Raw genomic sequence first — 20508 nt, forward strand, 5'->3', positions numbered from 1 at the left:
TACACATTCCACGCCAACACATATCGCTCGCGCGGTCACACGCGTTTGAAAGGAGGGCTGTGTAAATACTATGACATTAACTGAGGACGCAGTGTTTTCCTGTTTTTAACATGTGTCTTAATAGAGCCCTCTGTGGGTGGGATAGCCACCAGCTGCTGCCGCTCCAATAAGACATGCCAGACACACTTCACATTCACACTCCATCCACAGACTTTGCGGCAACAGGGCAGGCCAGCTAGCACTTATTTAGTCACACTGTAAACCAGGTCAAGCCTCTGGCTCAGGCACCTGTCTCTTTATGCGTGTAACATGTGTGTTGCCAAAAGTGTCATAAGCTTGTTTTGCGAGACTTCATGCAACTAGACTCAAGTAGATGCAGCAATGGTTATTAGAGATGACAAAGTAAAGTCTCTGTCCTTTACATTTCTCGATTCATTTCCCTTCATTTCCCATTTTCTCTTGTGCCGTGTGTTTCTATACTGTCCCTCTCTCTTTCTCTCCCAAGCCTTCATCCACGCCCCCTCGCTTCACTCCCCAGTTGCCCTCCCCTTCCTTCAGGAAGCCCCGCTCCAGTCTCACCCAGCCCCCCTCCCACAGAACCCAGAGGGCCCACCTGGAGGCCGTCACCAATGATTGGATCAACCTGACCCTGGGCCTGTCCCCTTCCAGCACCCCAGCCCCCACCCCTCCCCCGTACCCCAACAGCTGCCTGCTAGCCGACCTGGAGGCCCTCAGCGCTCTCGTATCCCACACCCCCTATCCAGTCCCTGGCCGCGGCCTGGCGCCCCCCTCCCCAGCCCAAACCCTGGGGGACGCCCCCCCCATGCCACGCAGCCTCGCCCCTTCCTTCAGACAGGGCCACTTCATCCCCATCACTTCCCCCAAGTCTCCTATTTACCCCTGCTCCCCGGAACCCAGCCCCTCCCCGCTACCCTCCTTCACCACCTCCGGCGGCACCTCCTTCACCTCTTCTCCCTCCTCTCCCTTGTTTGGAAGCCCTGAGTGCAGCAGTGTGGTCGACTTGTCTCAGATTCAGAACAGCTCAATCATGAAGCCCATTATAGACTCACAGCAGGCCAAACCGTTGTTCCCCATGTCAGAGACAATGTCCCCGTCGCCCCCCTCCCCGCAGGCCTGCAGTCCCATCCATCTGGTGGTGTACGAGCCCGGTGACTGCCCACGTCACTGTGACCATCCATCACAAACCTACCAACCTTCTGATAGTGATCCCCCGTCTCAACGCACAGTAAAATCAGAGCAAAATCAGTTTATCTCTGTGGGGGACAACCTCTCCAACAAAGAGAAGACTCAGTTCATGGTGGACACCGCTAAAGACCAGGAAGTGGATCAGGAACAGGAAGATGACCTCTGTGAGGAACTGGTGTCCATAATTCAGCAGGGACAACAATCCAAAGGGGATTTTTTTACCCAGGATGAGGGGTTTCACAGACAAGAGCCAAACGTGATGGAGAAGCTTCCCAAGCTCTTCATAGAGGAGGAGCCTGCTGTGAGCAGAAAGACGACCCCACATCATAATACCTTTACCCCTGTTTGTAGAGACGAGGCAGAACAGGATGAGGTAGATAGAGCCCCCCCTGTGTGACATACCGTTCATCTGGTGTGACCCGTGTGTAACCTAACCCTACCGTACAAACACTAACACTACATTACCTACATATTTAAATGTCTAACATTTTTCCAATACCAAATGTTTTTATTAGGGACTACCCTAGCATAATGTGATCAGATGTCCCCTTTTTACGGTCGCATGTCCCCAACTAGAGCTAGTCCCTTTGTTGTTAGCATGTAAATGGCTAGAACTATGCCCGGACATGTCTCCGGTTTCCCTCAGAATGAAAACGTACTCTGAATTAAAATTGCGGGTGACATTTCAATAAACAGATGCTTTATCAGAATTGTCTGTAAAAAAAAAAAAAAATCCTTAAGAGAAAATCTGGTCATTTTACACTAGCACAACACAGCCTCATTAAAATATACCAGAATATTATTGTTATATCTGGTTAGCTAGTTGGTTAGCTCTGGTTGGTTTGCCTTTCTCAAAAAAGTACTCACATTATTTATTCAAAGCCTAATATCGAACGGTGGTTTTTAGACTTTGGAAGTATTCAGATTGTCATTTCATCTATGTGACAGTGTCATTTCACCTGTGTGGGGTTATTTCTGCATTTCTTTTATGCCCGATTTTTTTAAGGCTATCACAACAAATGAACTGTTGTGTGTGTGTGTGTGTGTGTGTGTGTGTGGTCTTCTGTCAGCAGGCTGATGTTTCTCAGTATGTCTCTGTGAGCTTGTCCTCCCCCACTTCCCAGCAGTTCACCACCACCATTCTCCCCTACTCTCCCACGTCGGCCACCTCACCCACCTCACCCAAACCCTTGTCTCCACTCGTCTCCCCTTGCAACACCCCTCCACCGTCAGGGGTGCTAGACTCTCCCCTTCCCTACAAAAAACAGTACCCCCGCCTGGAGCCTAGGTCCCCCAAGGTCAAGGTAAAGACAAGGTGCCTGTGTGAAGTGATGTCCTGACTACTAACCCCACCAGGTCTGATAACATACTAGAAGGTCCTCTCTGCTAATCATTTACATGATGACATACTGTAAAATCCTCTTTGCACTACTCTTATAACTCTTACTATATGTTCTGTAGACTAACCTGATTTTATCTTTAGGTTTGAGTTTGATTTACTTCACACTTTTGTATTTGGCCTGTACTGCGGTTAATTTGTGGATACAGGACCAAGCTACAGTACTAGTTTCAAGTGCTAAGTGAAGATAAAGCAATTTTTTACTAGGTAACAGACTTATAAACTTATAAAATGGTAGACTTATAGACTTATAAAATGGTATTGTTGTAAATGGGATTGTCACGTGGTCTCATATTATTTCACTCTTACTGTCCCTAAAATAGATTCCTGTCTCAGCATTGGCAGTCGGCCTACATATTCTGCTGCTGGTTACACTTCAAACATATCACTTACACAGTAGTATACACGTGATCTACCTCAATGCCCAAAATAATAGTACAATAGTCTACATTTTGATGGCAGGTGTGGCCTAGGTATTCCCTGTATATGTGCTTTGGTATTGCCTTTGTATGAGGTTTTGTGTGTTAGCCTTTGTGTGTGTGTGTGTGTGTGATGAAGGTGAGTGGTTCAGTACTCCTTTCTTACCTTATTTCCTGGTTCTGGTTCTTTCAGCCTTCAAAGCGTGAGGTAGTTGTTGTGGGTAAGCCCCCTCGTAGCCCTGTGATGTCTAGGAGGTCCTGCGGCTCACCCAATAGAGCTCAAAGCCACTCGCCGTCTCATAGGGTAGGGCTGCTAACCACCGTGCACTCGCCGTCTCATAGGGTAGGGCTGCTAACCACCGTGCATTCGCCGTCTCATAGGGTAGGGCTGCTAACCACCGTGCATTCGCCGTCTCATAGGGTAGGGCTGCTAACCACCGTGCATTCGCCGTCTCATAGGGTAGGGCTGCTAACCACCGTGCATTCGCCGTCTCATAGGGTAGGGCTGCTAACCACCGTGCATTCGCCGTCTCATAGGGTAGGGCTGCTAACCACCGTGCATTCGCCGTCTCATAGGGTAGGGCTGCTAACCACCGTGCATTTGCCGTCTCATAGGGTAGGGCTGCTAACCACCGTGCATTCGCCGTCTCATAGGGTAGGGCTGCTAACTATATGCATCTTGTGACACGTTATCCATCAAATTATGACCCACTGTCCAACGCATGTTTGGGTTCCTCGTAAAGGTGTCCAGGTGTCCTTACTACTGTCATCATTTCATCATTATTTCTATATACCACGTGCGGTGTATAGAACGCTGTCGCAAATATAGTCTATAAAAATACAACCTCTATAAAATAGACACGTATCAGGGAGTCGACCGATTCAGAATGACCTGCTGTAAAGAGATGCGTGCTAACCATGTCAACCAACACCAAAGGGAGACCTTCCGCTGTAATGCCGTGTCTCTCCACTTTGGGAACAGGAACTGTGTCTGACGTTCAGGCATTGGATCCCGGTTTCTCTGTGGTGATTTCCATAATAGTGTGCTTTTCCCTGTGGAGTGCAGTACGGACCCTGGTCAAAAGTAGTGTCCTACATAGGGAAGAGTGTGCCATTGGGGATGTCGTCATAATTGACCCGTTTTTGAAGTTGTCTCCCTTTGACCGTTTTGCTTGTGTCTTTGCTGCATGACCTTTTGAACAATGGACAGTGTCATTCAGGCGGCTGGAATAGACTCCTCCCTTTGACACAGAAGTGTCTGGCCATTTCTGAAGGAAAACAGTCCGTGGACTGGCACCACTTTGTGTGTGGTGTAGGTGGACACTGGAAATTCATAGTAGGATTTAAAAGGCTTTGCTGGACTGTGCCAAAGGGGTGTTGAATTGTTTTGTCTGTGTATAGACAGCATGATCACTGTTTATCTCCATAGCAGGCGTATTTCCTTCATTCAATTGGAGTACTGTCATTTTGTCTGCATTGTGGTTGCAGTGTCTTTGTTGCATATTAAAGCAAAGATGGTGTTGTTTTGGTTTTGGCATATTCTGGTTACATTGATTGTTGCTGATGGTGGTAAAATATGCTGGAGAGGTAGAAGTTCAAAACAGGCAGAACCTGACTACCGTGTGACACTGCTTCTCTTTTCTCCGCAGCGGCCCGCATTTACCCAGGATGCCCTGAATTGTGCCGGAGAGCCGTAAGTCTCCTCTACTTTCATGGTCATTTGCTTTCCCAACTTGGCCATTGTAGTAACAGACATTGAAACATTCATGCTTATTTGATGTGACGACTCATTGAGGGGGCGTTATTTTGGTCTGTAGATTCCAGGTCCTGTATAACTACGCTCCTCGTAATGAGGATGAGTTGGAGCTCAAGGAAGGAGATGTTGTTGATGTTATGGAGAAGTGTGACGATGGCTGGTTTGTAGGTGGGTAGATTTTATACATTTCCTCTTATAATATGAATAAAGACAATAATGACTTTGTAGTGGCTCTGCATGTCTGTTGTCAGTCTACTCCTGTTCAGCCAGTCATTTATATAATAAAGAGGTTGTACTACTTAGCTACTGCCAACAGATGGCAGTCATACGTTTGAATTGAGACAGTGAATGATGTCAATAAGCTCCACAGTCGTTGTCCCATAAAATCAGACACAAACCAAATTCGTTACCCCTACTTAAAATAAATGCAACAAAGAAATATATTTCAGATAGTGACTTTAATATTGTTATCTTTATATTTCAAGGTACATCGAGAAGAAGCAAGTTTTTTGGAACCTTTCCTGGAAACTATGTTAAGCGCCTGTAACCATAAAGAATTGTCATGATTTTCAACAGAACTACTGGGGTTGTATACTACAGTGAGTGAATATTCAATATATTCAGAGAGCACATTTTACACAAGAAACATTACCTTCAGCTATGACTAGCCATTTTCATCAAAAAAAAGTTTTAAAATAAAGATTCCAGCGGGGTACTCACTGAAGTACCTAGTGTTCCAGTCACAAGAGAAGTAACAATGCATAATTCATGATGAACGGGAGAAGATATGTACTCAGTGGCCTCGAAGGGATGTCCTTGCTCAAAGTATGTTTTAATGTTTGTTTGAAGGTGATTTTATTGTACCTTTCTCCAACTGAGACGATGATGTCTCAAGTGGATGCCACCGATGCGTTTGAAAGCAGATTTGGTCACAAATGACTGATAGTTTGATTAGTGTGAGAGCAGTTCGCAGAGAAAGGCTGCCTTGTAGACAAGTGGGTTTCACAATAACGAAGTAACCAAGTGCCCTATTTACCATTTATTTATTTATACTGTACAAATATATATTTTTTTCTTGTTCTAAAAATACTTTAATTGATTATGCTAATCTTTGTTAGGAGAAATTGTTGTTAACCTTTTGGAGAGGGGTTGTCTTCTGGTTTCACACAGTAGGAGTGAACAGGCAGGCATGGCAATAGTTGACAGAGAGTGATGATGTGTTTTATACCATGGGAGCAAGTTCCTCCTAAACACATCAGTTAACACATGGCTTTGGACAGAGGGTTGCAGCTCTGACAATGTGCACATTGTTAGTGCATTCAGGCAGTTAGGTCAACCTGGACTTAATGTCTAAAGACTTGTTTGTTTTTTGTTTTTCTCTCCAGACATTCCTGTAAGTATTAATGAAAGGAAACAGAAGAATTATGTAATTGGACAATGTATAACATGACTTCTTTTTACAAGTTGAGTAGAGGAAAGGATGTCAGAATGTCATACTAGTTTGTTTTAATGATGTGCTGCATGACAGCAGTTATTTATTGAATGGGCCAGTGCCAGTGAAAAAAGTCTGGCACTGAACATGAGCCATTTTTAAATAGCGAACTGAAGGTGAAACTGTCCTTTAAGATGGTGTTTAATATATGATCATTTTACATATTGTTGTTATTGCAAATTCTCAATTTAGAATTATTTGAAATTATTTAGATATCTTAGGGAGAACTCATCTGTCACAACTTGTAAGTGCTAGACATTATGTAATTTACTTACTGTGTGGATGCATTCAGCCCACTCTAAATCAGCTTCTGATTTATGCAATAATCATTCTGTTTCACCACATACTTGCCTTTATGTTTCAGAACACAAAGCAACATAATGACTTGAATGATTTGAAGTGGTGATGTTGTCAATGATGACATACAGAAATGTTGTTATGCAACTTTGTGTTCACTATTGCCTAAGGTCATCATACAGTGAAGTCTGCTGGGATTTGTATGTCTTGTACAGTAAATGTCCCTGTGATTAAAAAGAATCCACTGCCTGTCTCATTCAGTTCATTCACACGCACACTTTAATTTCGTACATTATTTCTGTAACACCAGACATGCCCAAAGAGCATTTGGTCGACCTAAAAAATTATTGTGTAAGGTACACCTCTAGCTATACCAGCAAAGAAACTAAATAAGACACGTAATGATATTTACAATAAAACAGCACATCAAAACATGTGTACAAAGAATATACAAATATGTATATGGTGATCAATCAATGGATCTGCATCAAGGTTCTGTAAGACAGTTGGCCCAGGTGGTTTGTGCAGCTTCCAGATGCTGGGCATTGAATGCCCGCCAAGCTGGACCAGAGATGTTTTCAACAGTCTTTTGTTGTCTATGCAGTACAGTCACATATACCATCTATAGAACCAGAACCCTTACAATACCAAAACAACAACTTCCCACCAAGGAATGACTGAGGAAAAGGTTTTGCCAACAGGAACAATATGTCATTCTTTCTGTGATATTGTTTAGCAAATACATTTTGCCTGACCTGCAATTTTTCTATAGAATTTTCCCATTTGTGCTCATTGTCTGATGATTTTACTTTTGTATATTATTGTTTATATATTTTTTTGGTCTCGCAGTCAAAGTAGTATTGCAATGGTATTACCAATAACATTAACATATTTAAAGTGTGGAAGATGTCCACCACAATTCCACATTACTTCCCATATTCTAACTCAGGTTTTTCCATAATGTCTGCTGGCCTGGTCCTCACCACCAGGCCATTACGGAGAGCCTTTACAGAAGTCTCATGCCAGCCACACTGTGTCCTCAGGTTGTCCCTGCTGCCTCCATGGCAACTGCATAAATAGCCATTGGGCAGGCCAGAGTTTTTTATAGTTCCAATCCTGGGTCCAGGGGCAGGAAGGCAGGCTGCTGTATTTTCTCTCAGAATTCAGCAATCAAGAGAATTTCCCTGGTTTCGTTTTAAAAGAAAGCCAGGGTGCTCTTCTCAAGATCTTTTGTAACTTAACTAATTGTGCTTTCTCGTGATTTATAAATTAAACCGAAAAATCATCAACATTGGACTGGCTCTTCTTTGAAAGATAACATAAGACTTAAGACCAGAGAAAAGAGGGTTCACCCAGTTGTGAATGTACCCGTGGTTTGCATGCCTTGGGAATTGATAAGAGTAAAACTAAAGGGTGGAGACAAAATAAAACGGTGATAAAGACTGCCAACATGCCTTTTGAGCTGGGAAAGGAAAGGGCTGTGTGGGTTTCATCCAGGTCATTATGTAATGAAGGCCTGCTTAATCTCTGTGGCTCAACCAACCTCAAAGACCTCACCAAATAAGGGGGCATGTTGTCAAAGCATGTAGGTCCAGTAAAATTGTATTTCTGAGGGATTTATTTTGGCTCTCTGAGACACACAGACTGCAGGCATAGATAATGTTGACTGTAAACAATGAAAAGTGAGATTTCCACCAGGCAGAAAATCATATTCAACAATTTATAAGTAAACATTTCTTAATCTTAGCAAATATAAACCCTTCTTTCCTTATTCTCCTCAAAATTGGCACCCTATTCTCCATAAAGTATGCTACCTATCACTATCGTCACAATGAGTGCACCAAAAATACATTCCTGCACACTTTGTAGTGCATTGGGTATAATTAATCTACTTACTGGTGAATAATAAGATGTGAGTTTTGGAAACCCCCTCAGAGGCTAGAGCCACTGCATTCAGAGTACTGTTTACATTCCTTCTGGGGGGAATACTAAACAGCATCTCCCAACCCCTGCAGTGTCATGGCAGACAGGTGTTGCGGTGCAGAGACAGTGTCATGGCAGACAGGTGTTGCGGTGCAGAGACAGTGTCATGGCAAACTGGTGCTGCGGTGCAGAGCCAGGTCTGTCTGTCCGACACACTCAACTGAATGCCTGTGTCTGTTTTTGGGAACTGGTTTGGCTTGCTGACTGACAAGGCAGGGTCATCACACAGGTATATGTCTACTGTAGACCGACCAACCAGGAGCAGAGATAAAAGTAGAGACTAAATAAGCAAGAGAGAAGAGGAGTGATTCAGTAAACAACAGCGTGAGCCGAATGGGGGTGGGGGGGCTGATAGAGAGACAGAAACTGAGAGAAAGTTCTAACACTGCCTCTGAGGTCCTCAGACAGGCGGATGACCTCACTCAGAGGGTGGGGCATCCTACTCCTAACATGCCCAGCGGCTTGTTAAAAGGCTTCTGGCCAGACAGAGACTGCCAATCAGCACTGGGACAGAAGAGGCAGAGCAGTGTTTGTGTGTGTGTGTGCGTGTGTGTCTGTGTATAGGGAAAGGGAATACTTTAGATTAGCCTGCTGCTGGTGCTTTACCAGAGACAGGGAGACAAGAACAGAGATAATGCCCCAGAATGTGGTACTGGAAGGTCCGGCCCCCTGGGGCTTCAGACTGTCTGGAGGGAAGGACTTTAAACAGCCTCTGACCATCACTAGGGTGAGTGAACACTGACCAGGCTGGGGTGGTGAAGGTGGGTGCGTGGTGAAGCTGGGGTTCTGTACTTTTAGTCCCATTACCTTCTTGCCATGAGCCTGTATCTTAGCATTGTGGCTTCCCTTTTATGGGCTCCCTTGTTGAGGAGTGGATTAAGATATGAGTCATATGAAAAGCAATACCTTTTCTGTGAGACCCCTATCATATATTCCATGAGGAGTAGTGACGGTTGGAGTTGGCAGGAGTTGGCCTGTCCATTTGTGAACCAGAGGTAAACCTATCGTCCTCGCTGCTTTTAATACAAGGCTTTAGACGGTCAATAAAAGTAGTTCTATAAAGGGAATAGGGTGCCTTTATAATGCCTGTTGTTACTGTGTCCATGCAATGAGGATCTGTGGCATCTGCCTGGCTGTCTAGTAAAGCACCAATGGGATCTCTTTTCACACCTGTCATAGCCAAGAGCACATGTCACTTTCAGCCCACTGAAAACCCTCCTCAGTCCAAGCTACTTAGCAGACCTGTAATAGGGCAGGACTGGTCAAGCTTGGGCTCCTTCACTTGTAAGCTGAGCCTCAAATCACACCCTTATTCCCTTTATAGTGCAGAGCTTCTGACCAGGGCCCATGAGGGGGGTGACATTCTACTGAAGTAACTGCAATGTGTTTTCAAATGTCCATGAAATTTGACAATCATATAAAATATGAGTGATAATTGTTTTGCGATTCGATTTTCTGTTAAAAGCAGATTTTCTGTGTTTGAACTGTGTGGGTTATACCAGTTATTAAAAATAAGAGTGGAAATTGGCTGATTGACCAGCCTTGTCTAGACCACTGATTGGCCAGCTTAACCTTCTCTAGACCGCTGATTGGCCAGTTTAACCTCCTCTAGACTGCTGATTGGCAAGTTTAACCATTTCTAGACTGGTGATTGGCCAGTTTAACCTTCTCTAGACCGCTGATTGGTCAGCTTAACCTTCTCTATACGGCTGATTGGCCAGCTCATTTTCATTTGGAGTATTGTGAGACTACTTATATAGCATGTGTAAGATTCAAGATTGAGACAGCGATTAATTCACATATTAATTTGCAATATTATTTGGGTATGGTTTTGTAAAATATGTACTTATAAAATGTACATTTTCAGTAGGCTGTTATTTTAGAGTTTACGTCATCCTCATTACTTTGTGCACTCTAATTAAAACCTGGAGAATACTTTACACAGCATTCTTACTGATTATATTATCCTGTCTCCTTCTGGCTACTGTTTGAATTTCTAATCAGAACTGGTGGGATATAATCTAGCTCAGCTTTGTAACAATTCTACGAGGCTGATGATTTTGTAAAAAACATTACATCAGAATGGCCAAAAAGAAAGATCGTTTTGAGATGGCCCTGACCTGAACCCAAATTAGATGTTTTAGCAGGAACTGAAATGAAAATGTCATGCTCATACTCCAGGAATGATTCTCACTGCATTTAAGACTGGGCCAAAATGAATCCACAAATGTGCAAGAGGCTAATCAACAATAACAAAAAGTGTTTGGCTGCTGTCATTGCAGCTAGAGGACATTTGTGTAACAGGGTAATTTCCTTTTGTTATACCGGGTGCTGCACGGCCTTAATAAATCTACATCACATAGCAGACACTTTTATCTAAAGCGACGTATAGTGAAATCGCCTGTTAGCAGGATTTTCAAGAGGATAACATGTTCTCCGGTAGAGGCCCCACAGCTCTACTTCTGGGTCTGAAGCTGATAACGTCTGGACAGGAAACAGGTGTTCCAGTATGTGATAAAACAGTCTGCTTCTGTTTTGCAGTATGCCTGTTTACTCTGCACTTGTCTGCTTTTCCAATGTAACAATGAATGTTTATGACTGCTGTAATTATTTGTGTTTAGTATGTGTATAGGTTTGAATGGTAACAGTTTTATCTAAGTGAGACTGCGATTGTGTGTGTAAATGTGAGCCTCTCCCTGGTTCTCCTGAGCGTCAAGACATCTTTGTTCATCCATTAAAACAACACACAGATGCATCACCTTGTTTCTAACAGAGTAGCGCCATGGGAACCTTTGCTCTTCATTCATTGTGCCCATTATAAATCTGCTGGTGGCCCTTCTCCCAGCTATCATCTACATTCAGTGGCAAGCCATGGCTATTGGACCTAGGACTTCTGTGTGGGAAAATATATCGTAAAACATGTATAAAGTAAGAGTGATTCTGAAAAATCACAGGATCACTGTTTCTTTATGCACTCAACATGTAATCTAGCTGTAATACCAGAGAATGAATGCTTTTTGATAACACCCTACATTTATCTAACAGGTCTCAGCCAGAGTACAAACACATTGGAGCTGGACTGGAGTGTGGGTAATTTGGATAGAGTGCAGAGCTTTTAAACAGTTTGCCTAATCACCAGTATTGCCTATGACTACACAAGATTTATACAGAGAGGTGAAATGACGTTGCTCACGTAAAAGTATGTCAACTCAAAAAGTGTTGAAATAAGGCAAATGCTAGCTATTCGCTCTCGGTGATGTGTTTTCAAATGCTAGCTATTCGCTTTGTGATCAGTCAAAATAGCAGCTTAATACATGTATAGGTTCATTATCATTTATACATTCTTTTTGAGTAATCAAACCTACTATGGGTCTTAGTTTGCCCACCTGTGTGGACTTAATACCCAAGGGATAGTGCAATAAGGGGGACACATAGCAGGACACATAGCAGGGTTGGTATTTGATCATTTGCCAGTCTTGTTTAACCATCTCAGGGCTTGGGAGTAGAAGCTGCATAAGGTTCTGATGATTAAAGACATCAGGCACTGGTACCACACACCAATGCCTGCAATGCAGTAGCATAGAGAATAGTCTATGGCTTGGGTGACTGGGGTAATTTTCTATTTTTAGAGCCTTCCTCTGACATGACCTGGTGTAGAGGTCTTGGATGACAGGGAGCTTGGCCCCAGTGATGAAGCCCGACGTTTGCATCAACCCTTTGAAGTACATTGCGATCGAGGGCAGTGCAGTTGCCATACCAAGCTCTGATTTAGCCTTTTAAAATGCTGTCAATGCTGCAGCTGTAGAACATTTCCTGGACCGCGGGGCCCATGCCAAATCTTCTCGGCCTTTTAAGGAGGAAGAGACACTGACATGCTGTCTTTACCACCATCACAGTGTGTACCAACGTTTATTGGACACAGGAACCTGGAGTTCTCTAAACGCCCTCTCAATGAGGATTGTGGCATTCCACCAAGAACCTGGGGGGAGAGCTTAATACCACTTGATTGGCACTGATTGGCCAGAGAGGAGAGAAGCAAAGGATGATGTCAAGTCTCATTTGAGACACAGGGAGAGGGGGAGTAAAGAGAATGAAAGAGAGACAGACAGAGAGGGTAAGAGGGGTTTGATGCTTGAAGACAGAGTGGATGCCACAGCAGTTAGATCAGCAGGCTTTCAGTAATGTAGAACCTGATCCTCTGTACACCGTTGTAGACTGACTCTGATCCTCTGTACTCCATTATAGACTGACCCTGATCCTCTGTACTCCATTGTAGACTGAGCCTGATCCTCTGTACACCATTGTAGACTGACCCTGATCCTCTGTACTCCATTGTAGACTGAGCCTGATCCTCTGTACACCATTGTAGACTGACCCTGATCCTCTGTGCTCCATTGTAGACTGACACTGATCCTCTGTACAACATTTTAGACTGACCCTGATCCTCTGTACTCCATTGTAGACAGACCCTGATCCTCTTTACAACATTTTAGACTGACCCTGATCCTCTGTACACAATTGTAGACTGACCTCGATCCTCTGGGCAACATTGTAGACTGGTCCTGATCCTCCTTACTGAACAGTAGACTAAAACTGACTGAACTCTAGACTGAAACTTCTGTACTCTACTGTAGACTGGACCTGATCGACTGTACTGGACTGTAGACTGACCCTGATCTTCTGTACTGGACTGTAGACTGATCATAATCCTCTGTGCTCTACTGTAGACCATCCCTGATCCTCTGTGCGGGACTGCAGACTGAACCTGATCTTCTGTATTGGACAGTAGACTGATCCTGACATTCTGTACTGGACTGTAGACTGATCATAATCCTCTGTGCTCTACTGTAGACCATCCCTGATCCTCTGTGCGGGACTGCAGACTGAACCTGATCTTCTGTATTGGATAGTAGACTGATCCTGGCATTCTGTACTGGACTGTTAACTGATCCTGATCTTCTGTACTGGGCTATAGACTCACCCTGGTCTTGTGTACAGGACTATAGACTGACCCTGGTTTTCTGTACAGGACTGTAGACTGACCCTGATCTTCTGTACTGGACTGTAGTTCGACACCATGCATTGCTGGACATATCAATGTAGCTTTATTTATAGGACATGTAAACTACAGAATGGACTTTTCAGTCACCACAGCCCCCAGCTCTCTCATTACTATCAGCTCCTTTTCTCTCATCATCTAATCTCTGCTCTTCACACTCTGGGTGTAGCTATTTTTTAAACAACCGGTGTGCTTTAATCCACCAACCTACTGAGGTGTCCCACTGTGCTGATCAGCCACTTCACCCACTCATTTCTGTTCTGTTAGTGCTGTTTGAACTGAATTGGTGCTCGGTGTCTAGGTGACACCTGGCAGCAAAGCCTCGCTGGCCAACCTCTGCCCCGGTGACATCATCCTGGCAATAGAGGGCCTGAATACAGAAGGGATGACTCACAGCGAAGCCCAGAACAAGATCAAGGACTCCACCTACCAGCTGGGGCTCAAGATTGAACGGTGAGCGGAATGTCTGGGACAGCCTCCCAAATGGCACACTATTGCCTTTATATAGTGCACTACTTTTGACCAGGATCCATGATGCATAATAAGATGGTAACACAATTACAAAAGACACCAGGCATCAATGGTCAAGTTTTGCTTAAAGTAATTGTGAATGATTGGAAACAACATGATAAATTAAATCCAGAATGTGGTATAATGGATAAATAAACAGGCCTTCACAACAGGGATCAGATTTGAAATCTCTCAATTCTTTAAACATGAAAATCTTAACATGAGTGTGTTTACAACTCAGAAGGCGGTGGACAAGTCAAAATCCAAAATGCAGTCCATTTGATACCAAAAAGATTGTCATAAGTCTGCACACAAATCCGGCAAAAAAAGCCCATATGGTAGCAAAACATTTTTTAAATGTTAAGACTGAGAAAAAATAGAAAGGGCTTAACTGTTACGACTAAGACAAAGAGAAAGGGGCTTAACTGCTGTAACAGATCAAAGAGAAAAGGGCTTAATTATTATGTCTGAGACCAAAGAGAAATGGGCTTAGCTGTTACAGCTTGGATGAAAGAGAAAGGGGTCAACGGGTACAACTGGGATGAAAGAGAAAGGGGCTTAACTGTTACAACTGGGACAAAAGAGAAAGGGGCTTAACTGGTACAACTGGGACGAAAGAGAAAGGGGCTTCTGATATGCTGCAATCCAGGAAGGACAATTCTACATAGAGCTAACCCAACTGCATTGGCACCATCAAGCTAGTACTAAGCTAGGTTGGCCTGCTTATATGGCAGAGACATAACATCTGTTAATACAGACAGGTGTGTGTGATTGTTTCTACACACACTCACCTTGACTGAGCTGTAGTGAGATTGTAAGGCCTTCACAGGCAGTTGTGCCCACAGCGTTCAGTCAAGGGCCCGGGGCTGCATTCCATCTATTTGATTAATAACCTCATAAAACTGACAGAGTGGCGTAAGAGATGGTCGAGCTGCTGAAGTAAATTATGAGCACAGCAAGGTCATGGTTGGGCTAAAATACTAAGCAGCCAGCTGTCTGGCTGCAGTTTGAAGATTAGTTATTAAGTAATGGCAGGAAGGAAGGACTTGGAAGACTGGTTGTGGGCTTGCCTTACCATGGACCGTCTCTCCACGATGCAGGCCTGAGACCAAGCTGTGGTCACCCCAAGTCACGGAGGATGGGAAAGCAAACCCATTTAAACTCAATTTGGAGGCAGAACAGCAAGTAAGTACTCAAAGGCTTAAATGGTTTTGGTTAATGACTGCATTCCAATTCAGATCAGTTTTTCTTCTGGTGTGTGTGTTTATGTGTGTGTTTGTGTGTGGGTGGGTGTGTTTGTCACTGCAATTACATTGTTGCCTTTTTTCATGTAATTGAATTGTCATATTCAGGGAATTTCTAAGGTTCTGTCAGTGCATCTGAAACAGTTCAGCCTGTATCGCTAACACCACTGGATGCTGTGTTGACATCAACGGAATAGCTTTGCATACGACACAGTGTAGCTCGAACAGATTTGACCACTGCATGCAGTGTGTGTCTCTGTCTGGCTCCACATGCAGGAGTTCAAACCTATCGGTACAGGTCACAACCGACAGGCTAAGCCCTTCGTGGCTTCGGCCACCACAGAGGATGGGCGTCAGGTGGTGAGCTCCTCCTACAACACCCCCATAGGCCTCTACTCCTCGGGCAACATCCAGGATGCCCTGCATGGACAGCTGCCAGGCCTTGTTCACGATAAGCCTGAGGGGTGAGTGATAGCCAGCCTGGTCCGGTCCCTCGCCCCCCCCGGACGACCCAGGACCCCGCCTCACCCCTCCACCTGGTGTCACTCATCCTGTCTTAACTGGCTCTACTCGCTGGCTGCTCCGCTCTCATTCCACAACCTCACATCACCTCTCTAACTCCTCATCTGCTTTACCCTCTTCTGTCTGTCTTACAGGACCTGGGCTACTTCGAACACAAGTTTAATGTCAGGCCAAAGCCCTTCATACCAGCCGGCCAAAGCAGGTCACTAGTTTTAACTGATGCAGTAATACCATGCACAGTAATATTCAATCACAGAGTAATTGATCTGGTAATAGAAAAAAATATTTTGTTATTTTAACAGCTGCTGTAACTCTAAAAGAAATCCTCCTCTTTCATCTTTCCAATCTTTCCTGTGTTGTTTTTGTCTCTTTGACTGCAAATCCGTTCGCTCTGACTCCTAATGGTGTGACCTGACACTTGTGGCTGGCTTTGCTATCACTGACCCCTTCACCCTCAGTAAGTGCCCTCCTCAGCAAGGTCAAATGGGAAACGGTCATCAGACGGTCACCCTCTCCCCCGCTGACCCTCCCTTGTCCGCTAACCCCCGCCCAGACCAACACCTCCCTACCAGTGCTCAGTATAACTCCCCCATTAACCTCTACTCTGGGGAAACCTCCTCCGCTGCTCAGCAGCTGGCTCAGACCACCTCACTAGAGGAACAGGTCCCTCTAAGGTAATCATGTTGTGCGTGAGTGCATGCGTGCGTTGCGTGGGTGCGTGTGTGTGTTTGTGAGCGTGTGTGTACTCAAATTGCTATCAGTGAGAACTGGTTTGAGCTTTACACTATTTAACATTTTGGGAAAGTGAGATCATATAGTGTGTGTGCAGGTGTTATCATACAGGCCTCACAAGTATAGTAAAACAAGGACAATCTGGTGAGGTTAGGACATAGGTTAGGGCCAGTCTATACTTACAATACAAGGTATTTTAGGCTTGGGTTCAAGGTTTTGTTTAAAACGGTTTTGGTTTAAAATCATACATTCCATGTGTTTACTGTATCTACAGTGGTTCTTAGAAGTATTCAACCCCCTTGGACATTTCCACATTTTATTGCGTTACAACTTAAAATCAATGAATTAGGAGTTTTGTTCACTAACCACCACAAAAAAGTCCATAATGTCAAAATGAAATGAAAATAATTCAAAGTTCTCTTTGGTATGATACATCTCAAAGATCTTTTCATCATCTTTAAAAGTCACATAATTAGTTGAAGGGAGTCGATCCGTGTGGAATCAAGACGTTTCACATGGCTTCTGGTTAAATACACCTGTGTCTGGGAGGTCCCTCAGTTTGTGCAAAAACCTCCTGACATAAAGACAAAAGAACATTCAAAACAAATCCAGAATATGGTTCTTCAAAAGCACTAATCAGGGGTAAGAAATGTGAACATGTGTGTCCGGGCAAGAAGGGCACTCCACTGGGAGGATGAGCTGAGAAGATGAGCAGGCAAGATGGGCTGGGAAGATGAGCAGGTAAGATGGGCTGGGAAGATGAACTGAGAAGATGAGTTGGGAAGATGAGCAGGCAAGATGGGATGGGAAGATGAGATGGTAAAATGGGCTGGGAAGATGGGCTGGGAAGATGAACTGAGAAGATGAGTTGGGAAGATGAGCAGGCAAGATGGGCTGGGAAGATGAGATGGTAAAATGGGCTGGGAAGATGGGCTGGGAAGATGAACTGAGAAGATGAGTTGGGAAGATGAGCAGGCAAGATGGGTTGGGAAGATGAACTGAGAAGATGAGTTGGGAAGATGAGCAGGCAAGATGGGCTGGGAAGATGAACTGAGAAGATGAGTTGGGAAGATGAGCAGGCAAGATGGGCTGGGAAGATGAGCAGGTAAAATGGGCTGGGAAGATGGGCTGGGAAGATGAGCAGGTAAGATGGGCTGGGAAAATGAACTGAGAAGATGAGTTGGGAAGATGAGCAGGCAAGATGGGTTGGGAAGATGAACTGAGTAGATGAGTTTGGAAGATGAGCAGGCAAGATGGGCTGGGAAGATGAACTGAGAAGATGAGTTGGGAAAATGAGCAGGCAAGATGGGCTGGGAAGATGAGTTGGGAAGATGAGCTGGGAGCCACTGTGCATACTGCAACAATAACCTGGGTGCTTCCCAAAAGATGCCTTTATGGGAGAGTGGCAAAAATTGCTGACAAAGGTGCTTCTACCAAATATTAACTAAAGAGAGTGAATACAATCAATGATTTTGTATTCTAAATTAATTTAGAAGAATTTGTAGACGTTATTTTACACTTTACGTCATTAACTTTTTTGTGTTGATCAGTGAGAAAGCTCCTAATTGATTTAGATGTCATGTTGTAAAACAGAAACCTTTGGAAAAGTTCAAGGGCGTTGAATACTTCGGAAAGCCAATGTACTCATCAGACTGTTCCTCAGTGTAGGTGTGTATGTGTATTTCTAGGTGTCAGTGGGAAGCAGAAGACAGTGGATCACAGAACGGTTATTACCTTGTAAAAATAGAATGGAGGTGTAGGTTAGGGTTTAAATTATGATTAGAATTAGGTTTAGGGTTACAATTTTGGTTTAAACCTTAGGGTTCTGTATGAATGTGTATTTGTGCTAACATAGCTACTTTTTGGAACTAACTTTGCTCACATCTTCTTATATATGTTATGGTAAATGCTACAGGGTTTCCTGAAAAACCTGTATTAAAATCCTGTCTACTCTTGCTTCCCAGTGGAAAAACACTGACATCCATCGAGGACTCTCACGTATATCGGATGCTCCGGGATGATGACGAGAGGCCACATCAGCCCCGTCAGTCAGGCTCCTTTAAGGCTCTGCAGGAACATGTGGAGACTGATGGTGAGCCAAATCCAAGCATGCAAATTCAACCTCAAGTTTCTTTTTTAAACCGATGGTTTATGGTTAGTAACACATTAGACATAACAATGTTTGAGCCTTACGCACAACCAGTCAACCAGTGTTTTCGTTGGTTAATACAGGAGTAAAGCCGCTGGTCACCAGGAGTGTAAGAGCTCCGGTGACAAAGCCTCCACCGCTGGCAGGGTCGCTACAGAAATTACCCCTCTGTGACAAGTGTGGAAACGGCATAGTGTGAGTACCCACCACCCAGAGATGTCTGATCTAGTGGTCCAACAACGACTCAACCAAAACCAATTAGAATTCAGAAACCCCAGGGTACTTCCACTAAATGATACCCGTGAACAGGCAAAGTAATGAGAAACCGTGGCAGGCATGTCTTTGTGGTGAGGATATACAGGATGACTGTCGGGGCCGTGCCAGTTCTGTCTCATCTTTTGGTTTTGGGCGATAGAAGTAAGATGTACATGAAAGGGCTGAGTAAGAGGATATACCTGCCTTTGAGCTATGTCTGATGTGGTCGGGAACATCTGCTGTTGCAAAGCACCATGGTCTAAGTGGTGGTTGTAGATGCATAAATCTAGGCAAAGTATAACCTAGGCTAATTGTGCATAGAGCATAATAACAATAATTCTAAACATTGGCAGGAAGTGTCTGGCAAACAAGATTACGCATATTAAGGCAGCCGTGTCTCTTTTCTTCCCTGCAGAGGCACAGTGGTGAAGGCCAGAGATAAATTCCGTCACCCTGGATGTTTTGTGTGCTCAGACTGCAACATAAACCTGAAGCAGAAGGGCTACTTCTTTGTGGAGGGGCAGCTATACTGCGAGACCCACGCCCGGGCACGGACGATTCCTCCCGAGGGTCACGATATTGTCACTGTTTACCCCACAGCTTGAGACCAGTGGATGAGTATATCTGCACACCTGTTAATGAACTGGAACAAAAACTGTAACTTACCCCCCCCCCCCCCCCCCATTCATACTTTTTGGGAAAAACAATATATATTGTTCCACAAGTTGCACAGAGGATATGCCATACTACAGTGGTATTTATCAGCAATACCCCCTGAACTGAACGGCTCATATAATTACTTGTGGGCATTACAATGTGATTGGGAATTAGCTTATCACTGCCAAAAATGCAACCATTTAGCTTTTAAAAAAATAAAGATATTGTTATGCCTTGTGAATATCAACTGTACCTTGTGATTTAAAGGCAGGTTTTCTGAATATGTTGCAAAAGTGGTTACAACCTGTAATAAAACATAATACAAACATAGACAGATCATTTTCAATTCTTTTGTCACTTTTCCTTCCAATTTTGTCCTGTCCTTGTCCAACTGGTTGTGCAACTGATTTGGATTGGTTCTGTAGCTGATTCTAAAGACTACATCTTAGGAAACATCCTACCTGCATTTATTTACAGGTTGGTCATATGAAAATGCTAAAACATGGATGTGGCCCAAAAATATCAAGTACTTTTATAATCTTCACCTTGTACAGTTAGAAGGGACCTGCTCCTCTCTAGGTTTCTTCCTAGGTTAGACCCTACTAGGGAGTGTTTCTTTGTGATGCACAACTGATGCCATGGGGCATCAATTCTTGTTGCTTGCTTTTTGGGGTTTCAGGCTGGATATCTATATCATCTGATGTAAAATGGGCTTTGTAAAATAAATGTCATTAAATTGGCAGATTCCTTCAACGACATCGCAACTTAATTACGATGCTAGAACATATTTTTGACCCAGTTAGGTCCTCTAACCATCTCTATGTCAAG

The 20508-nt window shown here is 44.0% G+C and overlaps 2 protein-coding genes across 5 annotated transcripts in view; both read left to right on the plus strand.

Moving 5' to 3' along the window:
- Positions 1-6818, plus strand: part of sorbs2b (sorbin and SH3 domain containing 2b) — a 54614-nt gene extending 47796 nt beyond the window's left edge. For 2 of the 3 annotated variants that reach the window (XM_029119302.2, XM_034291744.1), the window contains 6 exons: positions 506-1579; positions 2277-2510; positions 3218-3328; positions 4674-4717; positions 4842-4948; positions 5266-6818. In XM_029119302.2, the coding sequence (XP_028975135.2) occupies positions 506-1579; positions 2277-2510; positions 3218-3328; positions 4674-4717; positions 4842-4948; positions 5266-5327 (1632 nt within the window). In that variant the 3' untranslated portion in view covers positions 5328-6818. The remainder of the gene's footprint in view (positions 1-505; positions 1580-2276; positions 2511-3217; positions 3329-4673; positions 4718-4841; positions 4949-5265) is intronic. The other variant, XM_010898259.3, reaches the window with a different exon arrangement.
- A 2216-nt stretch (positions 6819-9034) lies between these two features.
- On the plus strand, positions 9035-20010 carry pdlim3b (PDZ and LIM domain 3b). 2 transcript variants are annotated; one of them, XM_010898275.5, is made up of 8 exons: positions 9035-9279; positions 13913-14064; positions 15222-15306; positions 16022-16089; positions 16346-16561; positions 18584-18711; positions 18852-18963; positions 19439-20010. In XM_010898275.5, exons 1-8 carry the CDS (start codon positions 9187-9189, stop codon positions 19626-19628), a joined length of 1044 nt encoding a protein of 347 aa, XP_010896577.1. In that variant the 5' UTR covers positions 9035-9186; the 3' UTR covers positions 19629-20010. The 2 variants fall into 2 exon arrangements, with proteins under 2 accessions (XP_010896577.1, XP_010896583.1); XM_010898281.5 differs by lacking the exons at positions 16022-16089; positions 16346-16561 and adding an exon at positions 15642-15829.
- Positions 20011-20508: the final 498 nt, after the last annotated feature.

This window comes from Esox lucius, chromosome 4 (assembly GCF_011004845.1).
Source record: "Esox lucius isolate fEsoLuc1 chromosome 4, fEsoLuc1.pri, whole genome shotgun sequence".
Classification (NCBI taxonomy): domain Eukaryota; kingdom Metazoa; phylum Chordata; class Actinopteri; order Esociformes; family Esocidae; genus Esox; species Esox lucius.

Bases quoted from the DNA above. Each gene is read 5' to 3' on its own strand.
- pdlim3b (XM_010898275.5), top strand. From the start codon at position 9,187: ATGCCCCAGAATGTGGTACTGGAAGGTCCGGCCCCCTGGGGCTTCAGA. The intron at 9,280-13,912 runs GTGAGTGAACAC...CTCGGTGTCTAG, and splicing joins AGCCTCTGACCATCACTAGG to GTGACACCTGGCAGCAAAGC. The intron at 18,964-19,438 runs GTGAGTACCCAC...TCTTCCCTGCAG, and splicing joins AAGTGTGGAAACGGCATAGT to AGGCACAGTGGTGAAGGCCA.